Source organism: Sceloporus undulatus, chromosome 6 (genome assembly GCF_019175285.1).
Source record: "Sceloporus undulatus isolate JIND9_A2432 ecotype Alabama chromosome 6, SceUnd_v1.1, whole genome shotgun sequence".
In the NCBI taxonomy this organism is placed as follows: domain Eukaryota; kingdom Metazoa; phylum Chordata; class Lepidosauria; order Squamata; family Phrynosomatidae; genus Sceloporus; species Sceloporus undulatus.
Genome location: NC_056527.1, coordinates 101,893,179 through 101,920,751, shown reverse-complemented (window position 1 = coordinate 101,920,751; position 27,573 = coordinate 101,893,179). Strand labels below are relative to the sequence as shown.

The window sequence follows — 27,573 nt, the reverse complement described above, 5'->3', positions numbered from 1 at the left end:
TAAAGGGTCATGGTATTAGGAAGGTTGGGAACCACTGACTTAGAGGAAAAGGATAGCCTCCATGGGATGGTGGGACTATACAGTATTGACAAAAGACACAAAAATCTACTCATAACAACCAGTCTGATCCTGATTATTTCATTTGTGATCTGGAAGAAACAATTACATATTTAACTGGTAGAAATGAGCAGCCTTGAAATTTTTCTCATACCAAGTTCCAAATCCAAATGGAGCCAGTGCAGCAATTTATGAAAAAATAATCTGGGCCTAAATTAGCACACACCCCAAAAATTAGATTTTCAGCCTAAATCCATATAACACACTTGGTCAAAACCATGCTAACAGGTTAGGCCCCAAACCTTACTGCTGCCTTTGTGTTTGTTTCACACCAAGTTGAATGACTGTGACCTATTATTGATTTGTACAGCAAAACAGACATACACTTTAAATGACGATTCCAAATGCATAGATTCAAGTGAAGACCAGTTTTTGACTAGTACAGCTTGGTGTGCTGAATGTTAGAATAAGAAAAAAGGAAGCTACTCACCGTGATGGACTGAGGGTTTGTAGTTACTGCGGATTCTACAGCTCTCCTTTTAGCTGGACTCCAGGGAAGTCATACACTTTGTGATTTTTCCCCCTTCTGTTTCCTTGGCAGCATCAGCATTGCAATGAGTCCTCTTATCCCCACCCCTGGCTGGGAATGCCTGCCAATATGTGCAGATATCATCACACTGCTTTGCAGAGCAGAGACTGCAGCAATACCCGCAGTAAGAAAGGAGGCCAAAGACTGGGCACTAATGCAATTTGGAAAATGTCTTCCTCTCTCTGCAGAGCAATAGATCACCACAGCTTCCCAAGGATGTGAATCATTTTCTCCCCTAGACAGTCTCAAAAGAGAGAATCCATTCCAAAGCTGACCCAGGGGGCATCCCACTTCTGCTTTTATCCCAATCCATATACACAAACTGACTGGACCACTAGCTGAGTGTTGCTTGGATGACAGTGATGGAGCAGCATGTTCCCCCAGCTCTCCTGAAGCAGCAGGCCCATTTGGAAGACCAGAAATGATCTGTGTGGCATACAAAGCTCTACACACTGGACAGAATTTGGAAAGTTGTGGGGTTTTTTTAAAAAAAAGTAATTTGTCATATAAGCTTTGAAAGCATCCCCACCACCCTCCAAGAACATGTTACCAGTAAGGATGAGAGTGGAAGAATAAGTACATGTTTTTAAAGATCCTTTTTTGTTATTTTTTGTTACTTTGTTTCCTTGATAACAAAGTAATTTCTTAAATTACTTTTAAAAAGTAACTGTCCAAATTCTGTCCAGTAGGTAGAGGTTGTTATCTCACATAGATCATTTCTACTCTTCCAAATGGGCCTGCTTCCTCAGATGGAGATGGAGGAAAATGCTGCTCCTTTCAGTGGGGATGGGAGGATAAAAGGTTGTTTAAAAAGCCATAGGACTGAACAAAAATGCTTCAAGGGGCCCCAAGGAAGTAATCTCAACCCAGAAAAAGAAATAAAAGATAAAGATTATTCTCTATATAGGAGAAATTAATGGGGTTATGTATTGTTATTCTTTTGGGGGGGGGGAATTGTCATTATGTCATAATTATCCCAAAAAGTAACACGTTACTGCAGATGCAGTGGGATCTTGTAGCATCGTTGAAACATAGGCCCGGTACAGATGAGAAGAAAGGGATGGCCAGAAGCCTTCCCTTTCTTCTTCGGATCATTGCTGTGGCAACCGCAAGGCCCCAGCAACAATCTGCAGTAAAAAGGAGCTCCAAAATGGAGCTCCTTCCTGCGACACCGCCAAGGCGCCATTTCCATCTTGCGCCGTCAGTTACTTCATGCACGTTTGGATGTGGCATGCATGTGATGTAATCTATACGCGCACTGTGTGAATAGCATCGTATAACGATGGTGCCATCCACACAAACTAGGGCTCGGGAGCATGTGGTTGCTGCGCGCTCCTGACCCTTAGTATTGCCGCCGCCACACCACTTCCTGCCGATATATACCGGCCCTAACTTTGCAAAAGTTTTAGCTTTTACGGACTTCGTCTGCTTCCTCAGATGCAGATATTGTTCCTAGTAATATGTCCGATTGCTAAAGTGATTAGGAAATAACATTTATTGTGTGAGTACATGCCTTCACATTGACTGTCAACTTATGGCTGTCACACGGTTTCCTTAGGCAAGAAAAACTCAGAGATGGTATAGTAAAGTTCCTTCTTCTGAAATATAGCCCACAGCACCTGATATTCATTGGTGATCTCCTATCCAAATACTAACCAGGACTGACCCTGTTTAGATTCAAAGATCAGACAGGATCTGGTACATTTAAGCTGTTTATGTCTAAGCAGTAAAAGTAACTGTGGTGTAGTGATAAATGGGTGCAATATCCTGACCCATTTCTCTGGTCTGAACAGAAGCTAAAACCAATAAACCTCAATGGCTCAGCATATATTGCAGGGTCAGGGTGACTAGGGACCATCTAGCAGAACTGAAGTCTACAGCATCCGAAAAGGAAGTCAAAATATAGCTCTATGGAACTCCTAAGGACTGTTTAAGACAGGATGGGAATTGTGATATACTCTAGATCAGTGGTTCTCAACCTTCCTAATGCCATGACCCTTTAATACAGTTCCTCATGTTATAGTGACCCCCAACCATACAATTGTTTTCATTGCTACATGCAAATATGTGTTTTCCGATGGTCTTAGGAGACCCCTGTGAAAGAGTTGTTTTGACCCCCAAAGGGATCCCAACCCACAGGTTGGGAACCACTGCTCTAGATGTTGCGAGACTGCAACTCTCACTATATTTCACCATTGACCATGCTGGCAAGGACTGCTGGGAACTGCAATTGAACAACATCCGCAAGCCTGCACTTTGCCCTCATTTGAATACTTGATTTAAGTGTTCAAATGAGCTGAGGAAATGAATACCTAGGAAGAAAGGAGGTGAAAGAACAGAAAAGAAGGAAGAAAATAAAATACTTAGGTCTGAATTTTAAAATGTATTAATATAGTTGAATTTTTATAGTTCATCTTTATCTGTATTTATGTAACTTCCATCTTCTGCTATTACAGTGATTAGTGATATTCATGGCTTCCAATTTTCTTAGTGATTTAGTAGTTTTATTTGGTGATGACTTTACACTCAGGCCAGTCCATATAGCAACAGTGCAATATCCATATCACCAAAAAATATTCAAAACCATATTTTTTATACACCAACTTCTGTACAATAATCTTGTCCTTTCTCCAAATTCTGTGCTTACAGTTATCACTCATCAGAAACCACCACTCATCCTGCAGCCTGCACAGAAATGATGGGAATACATTTTAGTGCTTTGCTGCAATGGCTTGTAATGGTTTGCATGTTAAATGCTACTTACTCGCTGTTAGGTGATCTTCCTATATACACTCTACATAACAAGAGCTCCGAAGGGTTTCCTTCTGAAGCATAGGTTTTGACAGGGTGCATTTCTTGCAACTGAGAAAAGGAAGCTTTGTACTGTAGAGAAAAAGTTAGCCAACAGCACCCCAGTGTGGTCTTCTGTGTCATAATGCCAAACCCTGTGGTTTATCACAAAAACAATGTAAAATACTGAATATTTTGTAAAAGCAGCAGTACCAGAAAACAAAAGTTATCATATTAAGAAGGTGTCTGTTCACAGGCTGCAAAAGCAGCAGCAGGTATCTGCCAGGATCCATTCTCTAACCTCCAAGCCCATGAGCTTTCTTCCCTTGGGTGCATTAAACTGTAGAAATAAAGCAGTTTGACACCACTTTGCTATAGCTCTATCCTATGGAACCCTGTGATTTGTAGTTTTAAACAGTCTTTAATCTTGTAAAGTCAAAGGCTTTCAAGGCCGGCATCCATAGTTTTTTGTGGGGTTTTCAGGCTATATGGCCATGTTCTAGAAGAGTTTATTCCTGATGTTTTGTCAGCATCTGTGGCTGGCATCTTCAGAGAATGCTGAATGCATTCTCTGAAGATGCCAACCACAGATGCTGGCGAAATGTCAGGAATAAACTCTTCTAGAAAATGGCCACATAGCCCAAAACCCCCACAAAAAACTAAGTCTTCTCCGCCAAAGAGTGCTGGTGCCTCACAAAACTACAACTCCCATGATTCCATAGAATGGAGCCATGGTAGTTAAACTGGTGTCAAACTACGCTATTTCTGTAGCACCCCTGGCTGTTCATTACATACAAGACAACATTTTACAGAGGAGAACTGGAACACATATGACCAAGCAATATTAGGATATGGCTGTGATGATGGGCATTATTAGTAAGAAAGCAGGGGCTGCCGCAGTGTCCTTTTGCCTGAGCCAACTGGCAAGGGTAAGACTGCACCTTCATCACTCCCTCTACTCAGTCATGTGAATGCAAACTACTTTTGCACTTTGAACTCAGTTTTCAGGAATTGAAGTCAATGAAGGACATAGGAAAAAAGTGGGAGGAGAGAAAAACTGTGACATTTTAAAACCAGCTGAAAAAGAGGGACAAATGAAAATTTCTAGGGATTGTCCCTGTCAAATCAGGACAGTTGGTGGTTGAAGGAGCTTTGAAGGTGAAAGCATGCAGAAAATCCCACTTTAGTCATTTTGACTTCTAGGGAAAAGTCAAAGCTTGTTTTGCTCATGGAGCCACTTATTTGTATTTTTGATAGTTCATGGTCTTCATAGAACTTTCCTCCAGTATCACATTTCAGATGAGTTGATTCACCTCCTTTCAACTTTCTTCAGTCTGCAGCTTTCACAACCATAGGTAAAAATTAGAAATAATGTAGCCTGGCAGGGACCAGGCGAGTGCAACCTGGTTGCAGCCCAGGTCCCAGCTGTGATTATCCAGCATCTTTTCAAAACCAGGAGTCTGCCATTTTTGAAAAGATGCCATATAAGAGAGGCTGGTACCCCAGTGTATGCAATAAGATCTAGCTTCAAAATTAAATGTGAATGGAGTAAGTTGCTTTAAACGGTGTGTGATAAACCCGGGGGGGGGGGGGGGACTATTGTGAAGTTAATAAAGAAAGACTTAATCAGAGAACTAGAAAGAGATGGATCAAGATATTGTTGCTGCTTGAAACAAAATGATTCTATCCAGTGACTGTACTGTATTGTATTGTATTGTGAACTGCTTTGATCAGACAGAAAAGCGGTATACACATAAAATTTTTATTATTATTTATTATTATTAGAAGCTTCCCCCACAGGATTCATTTCCACATGCATCTGAGGAAGTAGGTTCAAGTCTATGAAAGCTCATGCTACCAGTTTCTTTATTTCAGTTAGTCTCAAAGGTGCAACAAATCCCTTTGCATAAGGATTTAGCTCAGGATCACTTGAGGCAAGTGCTTCCTTTTGCCTAAAGGAGAGGCCAGGCCTGCAATGGAAACTAACACAAACTTTGACAGAGATGTAATCGAGTATGCCAGAACATGTTCTAAGAAAAGGGAGATAAGATTAAAGTTGATTAAACAGAAAACAGGCAGAAGAGCAAGATAAAAGTCTAGATACAGAAAACAGGCAGAAGAGCAAGGGGAAGGTCTAGATGCAATTTTATTAAAGCAAATGAGAAAAAGATCAGAAGGGGGTGGAAAGCCGAGATATAAATCCAATAAATAATAAATTAATAAATAGCCACCCTGTTTCTTTTCCCCAAAGCAGAGAGGTGAAATAGGAAGCATCATTAGGTTCAGCCAATGATATTGATCAAGCAAAACATGGCATTTGTAGAGAGAAGTGAGAACCCACGGTGATAGACAGTGTTACTATGAAGTCTAGGGGATTTTATATTTAGCTGAAATTATGACTGACTTACAAGCAGCCTCTGGATACTGTCCCAATGTTTACAGAGGTGGGGAGGCAAAGAACTGCAGAGGCAGAGTTCCTATATCAAGCTATATTTTATTAAACAAATAAACACATACAATTTTACATACTCTCACATGGGCACACAAGAAGCTAAGAAATAAAGGAGTTACATGGAAATAGAAAAAGACTCCACTGATAGTGATAATTATCAGTTTTTGTAGATGCGGTTTTTGGTAACTTGGGATATGGGACTTGGCTGTTGCTAAGTGCTCAGAGGGCAACGATGAGCTGGGTCTAGTGGCATTCTGAGTAACAGAGTCTGCCTGTGAACCAACTAGTTCATGGAGCATATGAAATTTGGGGGATTTATGGGGGAACCCCATCTGGGGCAATGAACCAGGGGTCCCATGGCCAATAGTCCAAATTCTATGAGGTAATCGCCTGGGGTGGAGGCTTCTGAGGTGAGAATCAAATGTAAATGAACATATTCCTGCTTTAGGTAATAATAATAATAATAATAATAATAATAATAATAATAATAATAATAATTTATAACCCACCTCTCCCTGTGTTGGATCAAGGCGGGTAACAGCATATAAAAGAGAAAACAATAAAATCAAAGGCACAGAAATGGTAGATAAAAGTACACTAGACTCCAGATTCCCACTCCCTCCCCCCCACACCTAAAATTAACATTAAAAGCAATTCCCAAACAATGAGCAATAAAATCAGTCAAGAACAAATCAGTCCAAAGTGAACAATTTCAGCAAGTGGAGAGTGAGATTAGGGAATCAATTTGGGAAGAGATCCGTATTTATTGCCTTCTTAAAGGCCTCCAAAGATGTTAGTTGCTGGATCTCGTTCAGCAGATCGTTCCAGATTTTTGGAGCCGCAGCAGAAAATGTCCTCTGGAAAGTAGTTACCAGTCTAGTTCTCTCTGACTGTAGTAGATTCTTCCCTGAGGATCTCAAAGTGCGGGAAGGATTATATGGGAGGAGACATTCCCTCAGGTAAACTGAACCCAGGCCATATAGGGCTTTATAGGTAATGACCAACACCTTATACTGTGCCCAGAAGCTAATAGGTAGCCAGTGAAGGGATTTTAGAATGGGTGTGATAGAATCAAACTTGGAACTCCCAGTCACCAATCTGGCTCCCATGTTTTGGACCAGTTGCAGCTGCCGAACATGGCATAAGGGTTGCCCCATGTAGAGCGCATTGCAGAAATTGAGACAAGAGGTTACCAGGGAGTGTACAACCGTTTCAAGGTTTTCCCGTTCCAGGAAGGGTCGTAGCTGGCGAATCAGCCAGAGATGATAGTGGGCACTCCTGGCTGTCGCGTCCACCTGGAACGAAAGGTGAAGCGAAAAGTCCAGGAGCACCCCCAAGCTACGAACACAGTCCTTTAGGGGAAGTGTGACCCCACCCAGAACTGGGGAGCTTATCACCATACCCAGATTGGGATTGCCTATGACAAGTACCTCCGTTTTATTTGGATTCAATTTAAGTTTACTTTCCCACAAACAGTGCACCTGGAAATTGGTATATGGTTTCTTTTTAGAATTTGCTCACCTTCTTGGGGTGTGTGTGAGTGAATCAGCCCTTTTGCAACTCCTAAACTACCGATGTGATCCTTTGCTTGAGAGCTTATGGGGTCTACATTCAGGGTCATGGAGGGGTGAACCTCACAATATTTATGGTATTAAAATAGAAGGCTATGGGTTATCATAACAACAGATTACCAGTGTTTTCAATCAGATATGGATGCTTCCTGTTTCGTCTTCTGTTTTCGTACATGAACTTTTGCATGAAGAGATTAAAGATTATGAAATACATGAAAGATTAGGGGTGGGCAAGATTTGATCTCTGCCCCGATGTTGTTGAACTGTGCAACTGCCATCATCCCTCACCACTAGCTATGCTGACTAGGGATGATGAGGGCTGCAGTCTGACAACATATGGAGGTCCATTTAGCTGTGTGTAGTGACAGCTGGCAAATTACATGTCAATGGAGAACAAATCCACTACAGGTTTTCATCTAGATTTTAAAGGAGCTATGCAAGGTGCTGATCCCTATCCCCAAAATAGGATCAGAACCTTGGACAGTTCTTTTAAAGTTTAGACTCCAAAGTGGATTACTGTCTCACTGACATGGGAGCTACCAGTTGCCACACGTTCTGTGTAATTTTCCTTTACTGATTCAAATAACATAAATGAACATGCTTAGCATACAATGCAGGTATAGGAAGCACAAGTCAGTGTGTCCTCATTGCATAACATGGTTAGCAAAATCAAAAGGGAGAATGACCCCCAAATTGAAAGGAACTTTCTAATCTTCCTGGAGCCAACAGCACAAAAACTCCTGTATTAACTTTCCCTGTAACTTGGGTTTACCTGAATACTTCTCTTTCTCTTTAGTGCGAACTCCCTATGGGACATCTCTCCAAAGCGCAAACAAGGGTGCAAAGCTTGTAATTAGGTATAATTGTCACAGACAGATTCAGCAAAGAGTTTAATTAGAGGCCGTATCAGACATGCAAACTAAGTTTGGAATGAACTTTACCAAGTAGCTAATTATTAGGTGTTACAAAGTAAAGAGCAGCTCTTCCCCTCCCCTGGACACAGGTGCTGCCTTGCACACATTTTAGTTTAATAATATCAACAAGGAGCTGCCACAGCTGATGACAGAAGTGACATAAAGGAGCATCTAACAGCCTAGCCAGGAAAAAAAAAGTTTTGAAACTTTCCCTTGACTGTGGCTGATTTCTCATGCAACAGTTTTTAACTCAGTGCTTGAGACAAAATTAAAAAAAATAAAGTGTCTTAAAACATAAACCTTCAAACGCCTCTGAGTTTCTTTTGTGCTAGGTATATAATTACGGTAAGAGGATGAAGTGTAAGACATGCTTCTATAGTTTGGAAAATTCAGGCCTAAATGGCATATTGAAGCAGGACTTCCTTTAAGCAGACTTGCTGTTGGGTAATTTTAGACTACGCAATCATTTCCAGTGTACTGAGAATGTTCATTGGATGGTATTATACTTTCCTTGTTCAAGCAACTTATATTGAACTCTGCTACTGGATCTTTGAATATAGGGAGAAGTATAAATATGTTAATAACAAATAAATAACTTCACTTTAAAATGCACCAAGACTGTTTTGCAATGTTTGGGTGCTCTCTTTACTATACCGCAAGGGTGGGTAAAGTGCAGCTGTAGTTCCACACAAAGTCCCAAAGGAATAAATTCATTACAATAGAAATTGTTACAGTACAGAAGCACCTGTGCTTAGTTACTTCTGTCGTTACAAAGTGGGTGACCTCACCATTTATGTGTGTTTTATAATATAACACAGTGTGTGCTCATAAAGATACTGGAAAGTAATTATTATAAGTATTTTAAATAACTTTTAAGAAATTCTAACTGCTTGTATAAGCCTGCGTACTGCATTGCTAACTAGTATTTTTTTAAAATTAATTCCACATAACTCTGAAGTTAAAAGTGAACACATTTCAATGCAAATCCAATTATGTTGTGTGACCCATATATTGTACATGTTTTCTTCCCTTGTGCAAAATTCCCTTGGACATCAGTGGGTTGACAGGGTAATACTGAAGTAAGTCACTAATACTGACTTACTGTATGCAGTTTATTTACAGCTTCAGAAAGTTATTCTTTTGGACTGCAATTCCCAGAATTCCACAGTCAGCAGCGCCATTAGCATTGCTGACTGAATGATTCAGGGTTGTTGTTTTTTTTAAAAAAAAGGTGTTTGCAAAAAAAAAAAGTAATTTTTCCAGATCCTGTTTTCCTTATATATTTGGCATGGCCTTTTCCTGTGGAACTATATTATTTTACGTGCTCATTTGTTTGCATGAAAAGAGTGTTAAACTTAGGGCTAGGAAAGACATGGCTATCTGTAATCCAAAAACATAAGTTGTCAAACTGCTGGCTGTGGGACTCTAACAATTGTCATTAAAAAAAAAGTAAGGCCCCATACAGACAGGCCAAAATAAAGCTGCTTCGGGTCACTTTGGAGGTATGCTGTTTCAATGATGCATGTGTACTAAGTCTGGAAGCCACGCCAAAGCCACGATCCAGTCCTAAGGACTAGAGCACAGCTTTGGCACAGCTTCCAGACTCTTACTACACATGCATCACTGAAACAGCATACCTCCAAAGTGACCCAAAGCAGCTTTATTTTGGCCTGTCTGTATGGAGCCTATGTCAGCCAAGCCTGAGTAAATTCAAATGTGACCAATTATAACTGAAAAGCTTCCTCCATATGCTCCAACTGCTGTGATTTGGCAGGGACAGTCACTGTTAATCCTTTGTTGTCCCACATTTTTGGCTGCTTTTAAAATGCCCCAGCTTCTCTTGTCTCCTCTCACTTTCTCCCCTTGCCCCCAGCTTACTTCAATGCTACAAACTGAATTCAAAGTGCAAAAGTAATTTGCACTTCATTAACTCATTAGAAGAGAGAGGATAGGAGGAAGTGGAATCTTATCCTTCCCAGTAGGCTCAAGCAAAAACATACTGCTTTAACCTCTTCTAGCTTGTCTGTTCTTCCTCATTGATAATTTTTCCAGTCTATAGCACACTTTGACATTGTTTTGCCATCTGCATTTCAGTTTTCATCTTTGATTTGATTTTTACTATCAAATTTTTGCAAGAAAGAACAAGAAAACATCAGCAAGACGTCAATATCATAAATACAAAGTGTGTAAAGCAGTAACAATATAATGAAGTTCCTGAAAACTTCAATAACTGATAGCCTCCTCTGTTTCACCAAAACCTGGCTTCTTTGGGGCATTTCACTGGGCCAGGGGTGTATCTAAAGGGGAGCATTGCCCCTCTAACTAACCCCCCCCCCATAAAATGTTCCTTTAGGTCCCAATTTTCTAGCATTGTGGAGTGAGATGTTGAAAATTACTCACAGAGAAAACTCTTATATTCGCTGTTTTCACATTTCCTTATTAACTTTTCCTGCCTGTTTTCTTTTAATGCCTAAACTGTACAGTATTTCTGAATGCTCAATGGAAGTTTTAAGTTACAGCAGTGGTAGAAATCTGGAGACTGAAAGACTCTCTTGTCTTTAGCTATAACCCTGCCCTTAATAATAACAATTGTTATTAAGAAATACAGTACTAACAAGGGTTTTCCCTTTTCTCCTTTCTCTTTCCTTTCTATAGTATACTATCAACAGGAATTGTAGAGGTGCGAAGATAAAAAGAAACAACAACATAGGTTTGCATTGCAGAATTTTTTATTATTATTATTATTATGTGCTATCAAAAGCCAAGGTAACTGAGAAAAAGTTTTCTGTTTTACACACAAAAAGCAACAAAAGAAGTCTTAAGTCAGTCCATTCCCATCTTATTTTGTTCTTTCAATGTTAAAATAGAGCAGGCTCCTTTGCTTGAAGAATTTTTTTATAATTGGGGCTTGGGGACTTAAGAAACTGTTGGGGAGCTTCAGCGACCTCCAAAGGAGGTCCATAGGCCATATTGTGGCCCATAGGACACAATTCGCCCATCCCTACTCTGATCTCTTTTCTGACCTCCTTCTGCTTTACCCTGAATATCTGGTACTTTTCCATAGTCCTAATAGATTTTTTTTTCCTGGAAGCTTCTCCGGATCTTCATTGGCTACATTTTCTCTCTTAGGTAAGCTGATTGGAATGAAAAATGAAGGCTACTGGCAGCTGTTCAGTCATCTTCTATTTGGTACTGCTTGAAATGGTTTGTTTTTTTTAATTAACAATAAATAGACAACATCCCCCAAATTCCTTATGATTACAAAAGTAATCATCTGGCATATTTGAACATGCAGTGTAAGTTCAGAATCGGAGAGGCATGGCAAATATTTTCCATATAATATTCCATACAGGTGACCATATTTTGAAAAGCAAAAAAAGGGAGATACATGGAACCAGCAACTGGGGCTTGGAGAATTAGAAAACAAAATTACTCAGACCAGTCAAGATGATCAGCAAAAACTTGACATCTGGGTCGTCTGGAAGCCAGCAAGTCACTCAGTAACCCCCATTGGGTCTCAGGTTGGCTGCTTTGGGGGCTATAACATGGCATGTCTCTCTTCTTCCTCCTCAATTACAGTATCCGATCACTCACTTTCTCTACTCCGGACTTTGTAAGAAAACCTGGACATTTTAAAAATCCACCCACAGAGATAAATCTTAGCTCTGAAAAAGAGGGCATGCCTGGGAAAAGGAGAACATATGATAACCCTGCACTGGGATGTTCTGCATGCTGTGCCAAGGCTAGGTGCTGTGGCAAGCCATGATGCTACACTGGGTTTGCAGGCCATTCATCTGACATGACACACTGACATTCTGGTATACATGTCTGGGAATATGAACTTTGCATTTTGCATTAACTTACTTAAATACTAATCTTTGTTATACCTAACATTCAAGCATGCCTTAAGTCAGGGGTGGGAAACCCACAAACCTCCAGATATTGTTGGACTACAGCTCCCATCATCTACAACTATTAGGCATACTGGCTAGAGTGGAGGGAACGTTTCTGGAGGGAGAAATGGTTGATTTTACCAATTACAAAACAAAAGGAAAGAAAATAATTGAATCTGGGCATGGACAAGACATGGAAGTAAGAAAAGAAGTTAGTCCATGGATATTGACAATATAGTTGCATGTATAGTCCAGCTTGGTCTAGTGGTGTGGACTAGGACTCTGAAAATCAGGGTTTGAATTCCCACTCAGCTACAGAAACCCAGTGGGTGACCTTGGCAAGTCATACTCAGAAGAAGGCAAATGCAAGCATGAACCCCTTCTGAACAAATCTTGCCAAGAAAACCCCATGATAGTTTCACCTTAGAGTCGCTATATGACTTGAAGGCACACAACAATAAGTCACATTCCTGTCAGTAAAAAAAAAAAGATAGGGAAGCTTTTTGAAATTGCGAAGCAGTAGAAAATAGGAAGAGACAATCCAAAAATCTGATTTTGAAAATCCTATTTATGTATCTTATTACATTGAGTCTGATTGAAGATTATTGGGTCAAAATGGCAAGTGAAGCAGAGAGAGAAGAGTAGCCTTGAAAAATATAAACCCAGTTTATCTTTCTCAGCCACTGCCACCTCCTTTGTGGTAGTGCTTGTCCCACCATCAGCAGCAATATTTCTCAGTGTAGCTGGCAGTTGCCATTTTTATTTCTCCCTCAGACTATAACAGGGAGAGGGGGGTGAGGATAATCCTTTTTCATATATTGTCATCCTCAGTGGAGCTCAGAAAAGGAAAGGGCAACTGCCATCTTCACAGAGGATTGTTGTTCCAACTGCTGGAGTCTAAACTGAACACTTTCAAAAACAACTAAACTCCTCTCCCTGCTACTTGCTATTTTGTCACCTATAAAAGGACAACTAAATTGATGGGGACATTTTGAGCCATCATTAGAGTCTAGGGCTGCTGCCACACTGCAGAACTAATGCAGTTTGACACCACTTTAACTGTCATGAATCCAGCCCCTGGAATCCCGGAATTTGTCATTTGTTGTAGCACCAGAGCTCTCTGACAGAGAAGGCTAGATGTCTCACAGAACTACAGATCACAGAATTCTATAGCATTGAGCCATGGCAATTAAAGCAGTGTCAAACTGCATGAATTCTGCAGTGTAAATGCAGCCTGATCCATGCATACACACAAACAAAGACAATGGGAAATTTGCAGAGGCCCTTGCTAAGCTTAAGTCTTGATAGGCTGGAATCTTTGGTTGCTGGCAAGATGTGGCTTCACAAATACAGCACTGCAGAGGGAAGAGAGAAAGTGCAATCAAGTGTTAAGGAGTGTGTCTGCTCTAAATACACATTGCAAAACCTCAGAGTTATTAGACAATGACCTAGCTCCTGACAGAAACTTCAGGGAACCCTGGTGGTGCAGTGGTTAAATGCTGGTACTGTAGCCAGAAGGTTGTAAGTTTGACCCCAGGGCTCCAAGGTTGATTCAGCCTTCCATTGTTTCATAAATCAGTAAAATGAGCACCCAGTTTGTTGGAGGCCATTGAGTTACAACTTCTTACAGACTGCTGAGTTTACTGATAAGCAGTACAGAAATGTAAATGCTATTGCTACGTTGGGGGGGGAGGGTCCTTGAAAGCCACTTAATAACAAAAGCCTATCTTTTTTAATGCAGTGAATTGGATTTCTTTAATATATAAATAATGTGTTAGGAAAAAATGTGGACTGTATGCACAACCAATACAAAATAAATATGCATTTACTGTGCATTAAAAAAAAACCTGACAGTGGAATAACACCACAAGGCCTAAATCAAACTGGTAATTTAAATAGGGTTGCCAGTTCAGGATCACCTGAGGATCTGAGACCTAGGGATGCTCCTTTGTGATGTACTGAACAGAGTTGTCCACATCTTGTGATTTAAACATATAAACATATACACACAAAGAAGCTTATCACTCAGCATTTTAAACCAGCTCTAGCCTCCTGGGATGCAGGATGGAGGCGAGGATTATCGCACACTAAATCACCGCTGAATCACCAGCCACCATCAGCCCGGGTCCAAACCATGCTTTGCCAGCACTTTTTAGAAGTCAGGAAGCTTTCTGGCTTCTAAAAAGTGTTGGCAGAGTGCATCTGGGACCTGGTTGGGACCTGGATTGATGTCCTGTTTGGAAATCAAAGGACACTTAGCTAAAGGGGCGGTTCTGCTAGCTAAGGCCTGGAACAGAAGGGCCTTTTCGGCGCCCTCGTCATGTGCAAGGGCTGCCTGGTGGGTGGAGCGCCCACACGCCTGGCAACCCTTGCACGTAACGAGGGCGCTGCAGCTGCAGCACACCCAACAAATGGGGCACGCAATGGTGACATAGCAGCTGCACCACTTCCAGAAGGGGCAGCACAGCTGTGACGTCACTGTGCCATCTCTGGCATTTTGTGGTGCCATAAAAAGGAGCCGCTTCCGGGCGATTCTTTTTTGCTCCACAGCTGCACCGTGCAATTTGGTTGCTGTGGTGCTCCTGCGGAGCAAAGAGAGGCGCTGGAGAGGCGCCTCTTTCTGGTGGTCTGTACCTCACCTAAGATAGAGATTTGCACTCAGACCTTTTCTCTTGCCCAGGAAATTTGGAATCAGGAAAATATCTTTCTAATCTGCTACCTAAAATAATAATTTCACATGCCTTAATAGTAAAACTGCATCCACCCCATGATATTTTCTTTTTAAATACATCAGTTGCTATGTGTGTATTCATTATATTAATGTAATACTAATGTAAACATCATCCATGATTGCAAAATCTGTGTTTTCACAGATATAGTAGAATGGACTTTACTGAGAGATGTATGTCAAATTTTCAAAACAAAAAAAAATATCCAGGTAAAAGGTAGGCAAGCAGGCAATTCAATACAAAAAAAAGCAAATCAAGGTATGTTTCATTTGCCATAACCATCCTGCAAGCAAAGAAAAGTCCACCTTTAATGTTTAGCTGATCAATTTCCACACTGTCCTGTAACTCTTGGAGAACTAATGGAAAAACTTGGAAATCCTGACCGTTTTTCCCCCCAAAGCCACTATAAAAGTTCTTTTTGTCCCTCCCCACCAGAGCTATGATCATATCTCACTGTTGCATGTACCTTGATGGTTATGACAACTCTTGGTATGATTCGAACCTGTAAAAGAAAGAAAGAAAGAAAATAAGCTCATTCCATGGTTTCTCTAAACACATTCAGCTTTAGAAGGGGGTGGGGAGTGGAATCCCACATTATATACTATGTTAAAAAGAAATAAGAGTAGAATTGGTGATGTCCCCTACACAAGAAACATACATCTCCCATGATTTGACTTCACTCAATTAAGATGATATTTGAGGAAGAATAATCTTCAGTATTCAATCTCCAACTGAGATTTACTTGCATTCTCCTATACCAAATCCAAATCTGGGGGGAGGGGGATTGCAGGGAGAGAAATGCTGAATTGCAATTTGTTGTTGTGTGCCTTCAGGTCATTTCCAGCCTTAAGGCCATAAGTCACAAGGTTTTCTTTGCTAGATTTGTTCAGAGGGAGTTAGCCTTTGCCTTCCTCTGAGTCTGAGAGAGTGACATGACCAGGGCCTACCAGTGGGTTTCCGTGGTCAAGTCCCTGGTCTCTGCAGTCATAGTCCAATACTCAAACCACTACACCACAGTAGCTCCCTGATTTACTAAGTGGCTTAGTAAATTCCATTTAGTTACCTTCTCCCACAAAAATACAGTTGTGGTTGCTGCAACTTCCCACAGAAACGGCAAATACAGTCTTGTTCCTTGAGGTTTTTTTAATCGACTTGACCCTGAACATCTCATAGGGAGGGACTAACACTTCCTCCTCATGCTGAAAATAGGACTTATCACTTATAGCAATCCCCTTACAGGTGATCAATTTGAAGAAGGTTACTGTCTCAAAATATCTAGCCACTTCAGGATCCTCTGATGTGGAGGTGAACTGCCCGAACCGGAAGTAGCGGCCAATAGAAAATTTCACACTGGTCCCCCTGTAGACTCGCTGACACCTGAATTTCTTTCCCCAGAATCTTGTTGCCCAGGTTAATAGGAAATGGAGAGACTTGAAAGGGTAGGCCTCATATTCTTGTGCTCCTTTTGCTGCTGTGCGGGTGGCAGAATTGAACTCTTTATAGAGTGGAGGGAATGCTAAAGTATATGCATAGACCGCCACTTCAGAGAGTTCTTCTAAATTCCTTGGATACATCCATGTCTGATTGTCCTGCCAGTTAAACAGGGCTTTCACCCAAGCTTCACTATACAGTGTAGATTCCTGAAGCTCACTTCGATGAAGTGAGGGCAAGAGGCTCTTCATATTTGCCATGCAGCCATTATACTGATCATCAAGAGAGGCATATGCCATATTCAATTCAGGTTTGGGTGTATCAGTTGACTTCTCATTGGAGTTAGTCTGAAATCAATGGATAATCGTATAACGTTAGTCATGTTGCACTCTCAGAAAACAGACAAGCAAATTTATTAATCTTAAAGTAGAGTCCCTGCTCTGTTAAACATCAAAGAAATCTCTCCAGTCCACTCTTGGATGAATGTGTCATTGTCATCACCATATGCCCTTAAATGCAGTAATTTAATGTGTTAAATTAAGGGAAACAGGTTTGTAGAGATTCATCACCTGGGAGTAAAGTGCATATAACCATGTGTATACATCAGTGGAAAGGCTATACAAAAGTGCATATATTACAGGAAACCTGAATGAAAATGCATTTCAATTTCCATGGTAATTAAAAAACCAGTTACAAGGACTATATTAGTAAAGTGATAAACTAAATGATAAACTAAGAAACCCAAAATAAACAGTCAAAATTGACAAATTGCACAAGTCAGACAATTTTATGTGTTAAACAGGTACAGGAGACTGTAGGAGCAAGAATCTAATCATACATGATTCCATTAATGCAACACTAGAAGCTGAAATATTGAGACTCTTCATGAAAAGTCTGATACAGGATCCCTATTCAAGTATTTGGTAAGCATGTTACTCCACATGTAAGTAAAGATGTACACTAGTCCAACCCTTCTGTCACGACTATCTTCACACACAGATGACAACAGGACAATAGGAGAGTCTGTTGTGCCCATGGAAACTCTTTAGATGAGGCAAAACCCTTTCCCCCCCCCCCCAAATTCTTTTTGTTTAGATTAATTTTATTAGTTTTTAGTATGAACAGTCTAATTTCTAAATAATGTACAAAAAACAGAAGGAATAAAAAGAGAAGAAAGAAAGAAAAAAAGAAAAGGCATACAACTTATACACGGTAGGGCTCCAAACCCCCCCCCCCCTTCTGACTGTAATGAAAAGAAAAATAAAAAAGAGGGAAATATATTATTCTACCATTAAAGATCCAGTTGCTAAAATTACTAGTAACTAAAGCCACAGATGACTACACTAGATTTCTTATTGCTCAAAAAATCCATAGAAGTTTTATAATCTTTCAAAAAGTCTTTATTTTATCTCCTAGAACCCATGTTAATTTGACCATTCGGCCTAACTCAGCAACCTTAACAATCCATTCCTCCATCCTTTCTTTCTTTCTTATACACATGGCAGGCCTCCACAGATATGGCAGCATCTCCTCTTCAGATTCTCTTGCACCCTCTTTTATACGTATGTGCACATACTTATCAATTCCTTGAATACGGTGATGGCCTTACTAGCCACAGCCATCTCTTTAGCATTGATAGAATTCCTGTCTCCAGGACTCCCACATGGTTAGCCACAGTAAATCCATTTCTCCTTCCCAAAAGATACTCACCATCCCCCTCCCCACTTTTTTTACTCTAACTAGTCACGTTTCATCCAAAAGAAAGATAAGACAATGAGACTTACCTTTACAGCCATTTGAGAAGGCCAGATTAATAATGCAACTAAAACAAAGACAAGATTTTGAGGCTTTGCCATCCTAATACCCTGCATGAAACTTAAAAGTATGCAGGAGATGTGTCAGGTAGCTTACGAGATTTAGAATAGTGAATTCTAGGAGTCAAAGTTGACAATTAAGACTCAAACTGAACTGAGAAGATTTTTTTGACAATTGACCACCTTCCCTCTTCACCCTCTGGCTGCACCCTCTTGATGCCTGTTTCTAAGAGTCTTTAACACAGATAAACATCAGGAATAAACTCTTCTGGCCACATAGCCCAAAAAACCCACACACACAAAAAAAAACTACAGATAAAACAGTTGGCCCAACTGACATAAAACCACAGATTTTTTGGCTGCTAAGGAGATAACAAGACAGTTACAAAATGCATCAGTAAAACAACTTTGTAATGGGGTGTAGATATTGTCCGCTATTTTACCCATCTCAGTCATGTGCCTGTTCAACCTTGAAAGATCTTCTTTGAGCTATAATAGATGAGGTCAGGTCCAAGTTACTACAAGTAGACAAGCGATAAATTAATTTGTAGCTTTGAAACATTTGACTGAGGCTGCATCCACACTGTAGAAATAATCCAGGCTGAGACTACTTTAAGTGCAATGGCTCAATGTTATGAAATTCTAGAATTTGTTCATTTGTGGCACCAGAGCTTTGTAACAGAAAAGCCTAAATACCTCACAAAGCTACCAATCCCAGAATTCCACAGCACTGAGCCATGGTAGTTAAAGTGGTGTCAACATGGATTGTTTCTACAGTGTGGATACAACCCGAGTGAGATGTTTTAAAGGTATGGAAGACTCTGACCATCCATACTTGGAGGATACTTGCAGGGTACTTGGAGGACCGCCTCTCCCCATATAATCCACCCCGCACACTCCGGTCAACAGGGATGAAATTGTTGGAGGTCCCAGCGACACGCTATGTGAGGACCTCAGAGAGGGCATTTTCTGTCATGGCCCCAAAATTCTGGAATAGTCTCCCAGACGAGGTCCGCTCCACCACATCTTTAGGTCTTTTTAAAAAGAACTTGAAGACATATTTCTTTTCCCAAGTCTTCCCACCATGAAAAATCATTCTTTCCCTTACCCCTTTTCATTGACGACCCTGGATTGTATATATTGACTTCACCCTTTTCTCTGGCCCTTTGCTGTTAGTGTTGTTGTATTGTTTTTAATACTGTTTTTTTAACTGATTTTATTGGAATGTTTTTATATGCTGTTGTTCGCCGCTTTGATCAGGTTTTGGAAAAGCGGGATACAAATAAACTATATTATTATTATTATTATTATTATTATTATTATTATTATTATTACACATATACACACACATAAATTTAATCCTTATTAAATATTTGAAGATTCTGTTCAGAACTCTAATATGGCATATTCCAAAGAACTTGGCAATATCCAGGCAAAAGATATCTGTAGTTCTTGAGAGATGACATAAAAGTATGCATATACTGTATGATATCTATATATGCTATGTATTCTCATAGGTCCTGTCTATGGGATTGTTACACTGTTCTCAGTCATGTAGGATCTCTACCAATGTCTTTTTTTTCCTCTTTGTTTTCTCTTTTTCCCTTTTAATGTTTTTTTCTTTGAAAATTCAAAGAACAACTGTACCAGAAATTCATTTAGGAATGTGCTTTAGATTCACATGGTCACAACTGACTCCTTATGTTTATCACATTTCCACTTTGGAACATGTACTTTCCATCCAGATACCCAGTGACATTGTTATTGCCAAGCTTTTTTTTATTATTATAGGCCCCATACAGACAGGCCAAAATAAAGCTGCTTTGGGTCACTTTGGAGGTATGCTGTTTAAATGATGCATGTGTCCAAAGAGTCCGGAAACCATGTGGCTTTGGCACAGCTTCCAGACTCTTAGGAGGTATGCATCATTTAAACAGCAGGCCTCCAAAGTGACCCAAAGCAGCTTTATTATAGCCTGTCTGTATGGGGCCTCAGATATATAAAAGTATTGTCCCAAAAAAATGGAATGTCATTTCAATATATTGTCATTGTTAAACAATTGGAAGTCAGCTGATATTTATCAATCAACAGCAAATAATGCTAGAACTCATCTACCAGTAGAACCTGGTCTACCTTCCCTGTGGCCCAGCTGCACTACATATCCAGGTCCCAAAAAATGTTAGCTATGTTTTTCTGTCAACTATATCTGTATTAGTATATAGACATGTACAACTATGGTTGTTAAACTGTATTTGATTACTGGAATGTGTGCTACAGTGACACTTATCTTGATTCCATCCCATTTGCTTTACTGTAATGCACTCCATATGGAGCTGCCTTTGGAAACTGTTCAGAAACTTCAGTAGATCCAAAATGCTCTGGCCAGAACGCTGATTGAGGCCAGTTATAGGGAGCATATAACTCCACAGCTAAAACAGCTTCACTGACTACCGGTTCATCTTTATGCTGAATTCAAAATACTGGTCATTACTTATTATGCCCTATGTGGTTTAGGTCCAGACTATCTGAAAGACTGCTCTCTCCCCATACAAACCTGCCAGAGCTCTAAGATCTACAGAGGAAGGCTTTCTCTTGTTTCCATTACCATCACAGACTCACCTGGTGACAACATGAGAAAGAGCCTTCTCAGTGGCTGCTCCCACCCTCTGGAATGCTCTAAGCTAGAATGGTTTCTTCCCTTCTTTCCTTTCACTGTCAGGAAAATACATTTTTGTTTAAGCAAGCTTTTAATGGTTAAGCAGGGAAAGTTATTATTTAGATGTATGCTTTACATATTTTTTTAACTTTTGCATGCCTTTTAAATCATTTTATATTGTTTAATGTAGGGTTTTTAATTGGGTTTTTAACATTATTGTTAGGTTTTTTTAAAACTGAATCTCTTTGGAAGCCACCTTGTTAAATAAATAAATAAGGCTCCTGCTGCCTACCCCTAAGTATCAGGGCATGTTGGGAAATATTGTTGGAATACATAACCTTTTCAGCCCTGAGGGCAACATCCAGTGTTGCTGAAGGAAAGATACACATTTGCTCATAGGCACACCACACATGCATTACTAGCACAGAGAAAACAATGGTTTGGGAAGTGGAAACACCCAGCAATTTTGGAAACAAGGGAAGAATAATACACACGCGTGCGCACGCGCACATGCACACACACACAGCTGAATGTCCAAATAGTGGCTATTCTAAACCAAACGTTTAGCAGAGAACTCTTCATGGGATGATCCGTTGAATTTCTGCAACCCCATAGCAGACCAAACAGCTAGAAAATCATGATAGATCGAGGCTGAGAGGGAAACTAGATTATATGGATGAGCTCCATGGAAATATGCTTAATTTGTCTCATTAATTCAATTTACCTTAGCACAGGGTTTGTCTGAACGGAGCACTAATGGCAGCTAGTGGCTCCAATCTCAGTCTGGTGGTGAATCTGCTCTGTGTTTTTTGGGGGGTTTTTTTGGTAAATTCTAATGGAGTTATCCAAGATGCTGGACCTGTTTGGGGGCTTGGATAGTTTTAAAAGTCAGGCTTAATTCTTTAATCTTTTCACCATCCCACCGTCATGGGAGCCACCAACTGCCACTGCAGAGCACAAAGTATCCATGGCCCTCACTATAGTTTTGGCCTAGCAATGTCAATGGAGAGAATGGCCAAAGATGGAATGACTTGGCAAAACTTTTTCCATCTCTGTTGAGAAAAAAAGCCAGAAGTTCTGGTCTAATTTAGTGAATGACATTGCTTCTGGGCTGTGTTTACCTGAATGCTTCTCTTACCATTTAGTGCAAACTCTCAAAGGGGCCTCTCTCCAAAGCATAAGCCAAGGCCAAACCCTGCAATTAGGCGTAATTATCAGTGCCACATCCAACACAATCCAAGAGGTCACATATCAGGCATGTAAGCTAACTTTGAAATAAAGTTTCCAAGTAACTGATTATTAGCAATGAGAGAGCTGATGTAGACAGAGAGAGAAATCCATTGTCAGTATAGCTATTGACTCTCACTCCATCATACTTATTAATATTAATAAATAAATGACATAGCCAAAGGCAAACCGAAACAGCCAGTGTAAAATTGGCTGATAAAGAATAAGAGATTTCCAATTTTCCCACTCAGTTCACGTGACATGTTGCTGCTTAAGTCAAAGAACAAAATAGCATTCCCTCATCTTCAATACAGGAGGCCATATCTTTGCATCAAATCACAGCACTGGTGAAAGGACAGAATCCACTGTGCTACAGACATAACAGTGCATAGTTAAATCACAGTGGTATTACTCTAACTGCCATGGTTCCATCTTATGCAAGCCTAGGATTTGGAGCATAAGAAGGGGCATTTACAATTCTCTGCCAAATATCTCTAGTGCTTACCCAACTACACAACCCAAAATTCTATAGGATACAGCCATGCCAGTTAAAGTAGAATTGTTGTGCTATAATGGTTTAGTGTGAAAGGGCCTTGGTCTTAAGATAGGCACCAAGGTATATTAATTTATATAGTGAGCATTTGGTATCTGCCGGGGTTTGGCAGGACACACACACACACACACACACACACACACATGAATAACAAAATCCATAGATGGTGAAGTCCCATTATAAACAATACAGCTTTCTATTTCCATAAAAAGTGTTTTCTGCACTGGGAAGATGGTGTTGCACTGCCAGTAGAGAATTCTGACTTCTGCAACAACCGAAAAAGTCAGTTATGTGGGCTTAAATTGGATTTACACCTTCATAAATTACTGATGGGATACCAACCAACATTAGAAAATATGCCACATGCACAAAAATTAGTAAAACAAATCCTCCTCAAATATACAACCTGAAAATTAAGTGGTTGGGTTAGGGTCTTATTGGGCAGACCAGGTTGGAAATTACACAATTCTCCAGATGTTCTTGGATTACAGTTCCCATAATCCCTGGGCAATATAGCTATATACCTATAACTATATAGCCATAGCACAGTTTTAAAGCAGTTTAAATCAACTGAGAGGTACATTAAACAATTTAAAACATAAAACAATTGAAGACGATTTAAAACTATACACATGCACAAATTTGGATGGTACCAATTAGTCCCCAAGGCTAGCTTTGTTTGTTTGCTTGGGATTTATCAATTTATTTAATAAAACCTATGGCCAGAATCCTGTATAAGAGTTACTGGTACTTCTTCATATGTAGTCTTACATATACAGGAATTAGAATTGGTCAGTTTCATAATGTCCAGATCCAGTAGAGGGCTGCCGTCATAGCCAATATGCTGCATCAGTTTTATTGCCACCAACTTGTTCTCATGCCAGAAGCATTTTCTGTATAATTTTCCCTAATGGAGGTGTCTGTGAATGCAATTCCTGAGCCATCCAGATTTTCCATGCAAATTTCTCTAATGCAGTGTCTGTGCACTTAGTTTTTGAGCCAAGAAATGCATTAAAAAATTCAGACAAACACACAGGCCAAAGGATAAGTGTTCCAATGAGTTCAGGAGAACATCTTGTACAAGAAATGCAGATTGGGATGGTTTGCTTAAATGTACTAATGAAACTCTCCTGTGCTGATTCTATTGTATTTCATGGAATGGGGAAAAAAATATCAATCAATGATGCTTGTAAGAGAATAAAAAAAGTGATGTCCAGATTCACTTTGTGTCTTGAATGGTATATGAATGAATATTTTTTTAATTATTGATTTATACACTGCCTTTCAGCCAAAAAGCTCCCAGAGCGGCTTACATATTATTGATTTTCCAGTTCCCTATTCCTCAGGCTTACAATCTAAAAAGACATGACACACAAGAAAAAGAAGGTGCCAATGGAGGAGGGGGTTAAGGGGCTAAATAGACTGCCCCTTTGGAGTGGCCTGATACCAACCCTTTCAGTGCCAGATCAGGCTGCAGCAACTACACACCACAGCCCCGATCTGGCCTTTCCCTGGCACTAAAAGAAACTGCAAAATGCTGCTCCTTTTTGCACCAGGGAAAAGATTCCTTTGCTATTGCGGTGGCACTTTCTGGTGCTCCTTTTGGAGTGTGACATCTTGGCACAGCACCAAAGGAGCACCATGTCACCTCCCACTGTGCCAAAGTTGTCTACTTTCTCTGCTAGATAGTGTGTTTATTTCAGTGTCCTGAGAGCCCAAGTCTTCATAGTACAAAGGTTCTGCACAACATAGCAATATGGGGGATGGGGACATATAAGTCTCAACTTAGATGATGAAGCATGCTTATCATTTCTGTCACTTCTAGTGCACTCAGAAAAAGCAGGTTGCTGTAGTCTATATTATTATTATTATTATTACTATTATTATTATTATTATTATTATTAGAAAAAGCAGGGGAATGGGAAGTGATAGTAAGAAAAAGGTGGAGCAAAAGCATGGCCAAGCATGGGTAGATGGCGGGCCTGCTGTAAGACATTGGACTCAAAGTGTATTCAACACTGCCAGCCTCTGGCACTGGTCCTGTTTACACATGTACACATATGACATAGACATGGTGATAGAAACAGAAGAGACAAAAGAAAATTTGTTCCATGCAATGCATAATTAATCTAGGGAACCAAAAGCTGTTATTACTGATGGCTATTAGCTAAGATGGCTTTAGAAGAAGAATAAACAAAATTCAGAGGACACATGATGGCGCAAGGTTAGTGACCATTATATTTAAGTACAGTGCATTCGCCTCATATGCGGGCGTGCTTTACACAGCTTTCAGCATATGCTGAAAGCCGTGTAGGGAGGCAGGGGTGGCGTGTCCCATAGAGAGTAAAGGGGTGTGCACCCATGGCTCATGCACACCGCTGCACCGCTGCACTGCCATGCTGCTGCACTGCCGTATGCACAAGCCCCATTCATCTAAATGGGGCTCGAGCATATGCAGAATTTGCTTTACTTGGGTGAATCCAGAATGGATCCCCTGTGTAAAGCAAGGGACACTGTACTGTACAACTTTGAGATTCAGCTACCAGATATTACTAAAAACAGTTGTCAATGGCAACTGATGGCTTCCATGTCATTAGGAAATGGATCTGCTCCAGTGACAGGTCCAAACTTTAAGGAAGCCCCCTCAAATGCTGAACCAGTATGGAGGATACAGTTCAGCACCTTGGATAGATCCTTAAACCTGGAGTGGATTCTCCATCTTGGTCATATGGAAGGCATCCACCTCCACCAAAGCAACAACATTGGTGTTTCAAGGTGCCTGGTTCTCCCTCCTCCAAGGTCATCAGCCCTGAAACAAGATTAAAATATCAAAAATATGAGCATATGTTTGTTGATAGAGAGGAAACTTCTTGTAATTTTAGAGAATGAGGTGTGAATAATTACCATGTACAGGTTGAGTCTCTCTTATGTGGAATTGCAAAATCCAAAATACAGTTCATGATCTTTGTCAAGCCACCAAAGTGGTGAAGGTTGGAGCCAGGATACTGGAATAGGAGAAAGTTTGGTCTGACCCAGTAGGACTCTTCTAGTGTTCCTAATGTTAAAAAACTAATTATAAAAGTAGTTTATCTGTTGTTTAGCCAACTGAAGAACATTACTCCCATCTGAATACACCACTGCTGGATCTGATGCCAATGAAAAACATTGTCTTAGCTAACAATGCCCTTTGGAGGTTAGGTTAGCTAGCAGTTAACTTTATTCCATGTTCTCACACATCGACCATCTTCAGTACACATCAGGAGGGCACTATTTCACATGACAAAAGGTCAGAACTCCCTGCTGTGATCCAAGCAAGAAAAGTACAACACCCATTCAAGGCTGTGAACAGGAACAATACAGCTGCAAAGAAGGTAACATTCCTTCTTTGATAATAAACTAGAATTCTATAAAAATATATTTAGAGCTGGAACTAGAAACAGAATTATAAGATTTTCATTATAAACTCTGAGGCTGTAATCCTATACTCACTTACCTGGAGTAAGTTTCATTAAACCCAAGACAACCTACTTAAGAATAGAGATATATAGGATGGATTGGGCAGGATGGATAGGATTATACTATGGTGGTGGTTCCTTTGGTCCTTCAAAGATAGAGGTCCCTTTGGTCTTACAGGAGTTTTGGACTTCAACTAGGAGAAACCACGGCTAGCTTGGCCAACAGCAAGGAATACTGGGAACTGAAGTCCAAAACATCTGGAGAACCAAATACTAGGAACCACTGCACTAGGGATATAATTCTACTGTAGTACTGGAATAGCATCTGATTTATGCACAATTGTAGAGAAAGGGTAAAGGATTCTGCTGCCCACTACACATTTAACAAAGTATATTGTTTACCGCTCTGGCTTTATTATCTTAGAAATTATTTCAAGAACAATATGATGAAATCAACCTTGTGTATATGGGGTTTTGAGCATTTTGATGCATAACATGATATAAGAGAAAAGAATTCTTAGGGTCCATGACTTTATATTTCTAGGCTTCCAAAAATCTTGGACAAATCTTGGAAGATTAATGAGACATAACAGTACACATCTTAGAAAACGTCAAGGGAATGCTGTATTGCTTACAATTATCTGTTTGATTATCTTACTGTGGATTATTTTATCTTAGTTATTCTGAGTGATGTGATTTGATGTGATCTGATCTTATGTGCTGCTGAAAACATAATTTCTCTTGTGCATGTTCCATTGTATTTTAACACAGAGCCCTTGTTCAGCAGAACTTCCCAGTGAATTGTGCCCTTTCTTATTTTGACATTTTGTCACCAGAGAGGGTTGGGGAAGAAATTCACATTCTAATGAAAACTTACCTATTTCCACTTTCTGTTCCAATACATGAACTGAAAAGCAATTATATTTTTTATCCCTGCAGTTCCAGATTTTGCAATACACTTATCTAGTTAAAGCATGCATTCATGCAATGTATTTATTAGTTTTAAAATATGCAAAATTACATTATATTGGGAGAAATTGCTCGCAAAAATGTGCGTTTGTGGGCTATACACAGTAAACAAATGGGATGAAACAGACTAGAGCTGGGAAAATAAGAGACTGAGCAAAAGCAGAATTAACAGATTTGTTGGTGCCTACATTTTGTCAGTATTTACCAATATGATGTAATGGTTTAAGCATTGGACTATGAGTCTAGAGACCGGGGTTTGAATTCGCTCTTATCCATGGAAACCCTTCTGGGTGACCTTGGACATGTCACTTTCTTTCAGCCTCAGAGGAAGGCAAAGGCAAAAACCTCACAAATCAAAAACAACTGGAAAGCACATGTCAACAATATCAACAACAGCAACCATCTGATTACACGATCAGAGTTGTCTTGCAGAATTGTGTGATTTTTGTTTATTTTAATGAGTGGTGAATGAT

At 40.0% G+C, this 27,573-nt stretch overlaps 2 protein-coding genes across 6 annotated transcripts in view; both read right to left on the bottom strand.

Moving 5' to 3' along the window:
- LOC121933033 (von Willebrand factor A domain-containing protein 5A-like) overlaps window positions 1–751 on the bottom strand; it is a 13,059-nt gene extending 12,308 nt beyond the window's left edge. For all 4 annotated transcript variants that reach the window (XM_042472241.1, XM_042472242.1, XM_042472243.1 and 1 more), the window contains exon 1: window positions 548–751. The gene's annotated coding sequence lies outside the window, so the exon portion shown is untranslated. The remainder of the gene's footprint in view (window positions 1–547) is intronic.
- An 11,965-nt stretch (window positions 752–12,716) lies between these two features.
- On the bottom strand, window positions 12,717–18,423 carry LOC121933037 (erythroblast NAD(P)(+)--arginine ADP-ribosyltransferase-like). 2 transcript variants are annotated; one of them, XM_042472248.1, is made up of 4 exons: window positions 18,211–18,423; window positions 16,059–16,773; window positions 15,462–15,497; window positions 12,717–13,621 (listed from the first exon to the last, which is right to left on the bottom strand). In XM_042472248.1, the coding sequence occupies exons 1-4, from the start codon at window positions 18,295–18,297 to the stop codon at window positions 13,608–13,610; spliced, it is 852 nt and encodes a 283-aa protein (XP_042328182.1). In that variant the 5' UTR covers window positions 18,298–18,423; the 3' UTR covers window positions 12,717–13,607. The 2 variants fall into 2 exon arrangements, with proteins under 2 accessions (XP_042328182.1, XP_042328183.1); XM_042472249.1 differs by lacking the exon at window positions 15,462–15,497.
- Window positions 18,424–27,573: the final 9,150 nt, after the last annotated feature.

What these genes read in the sequence shown, in the direction of transcription:
- LOC121933037 (XM_042472248.1), bottom strand. Translation starts at nt 18,297, where the DNA reads ATGCAGGGTATTAGGATGGCAAAGCCTCAAAATCTTGTCTTTGTTTTA. An exon ending in CTTCTCAAATGGCTGTAAAG is followed by an intron (nt 16,774 to 18,210) that starts GTAAGTCTCATT and finishes CATTGATTTCAG; the next exon opens with ACTAACTCCAATGAGAAGTC. An exon ending in CTGTATTTTTGTGGGAGAAG is followed by an intron (nt 15,498 to 16,058) that starts GTAACTAAATGG and finishes TTTCTTTTACAG; the next exon opens with GTTCGAATCATACCAAGAGT.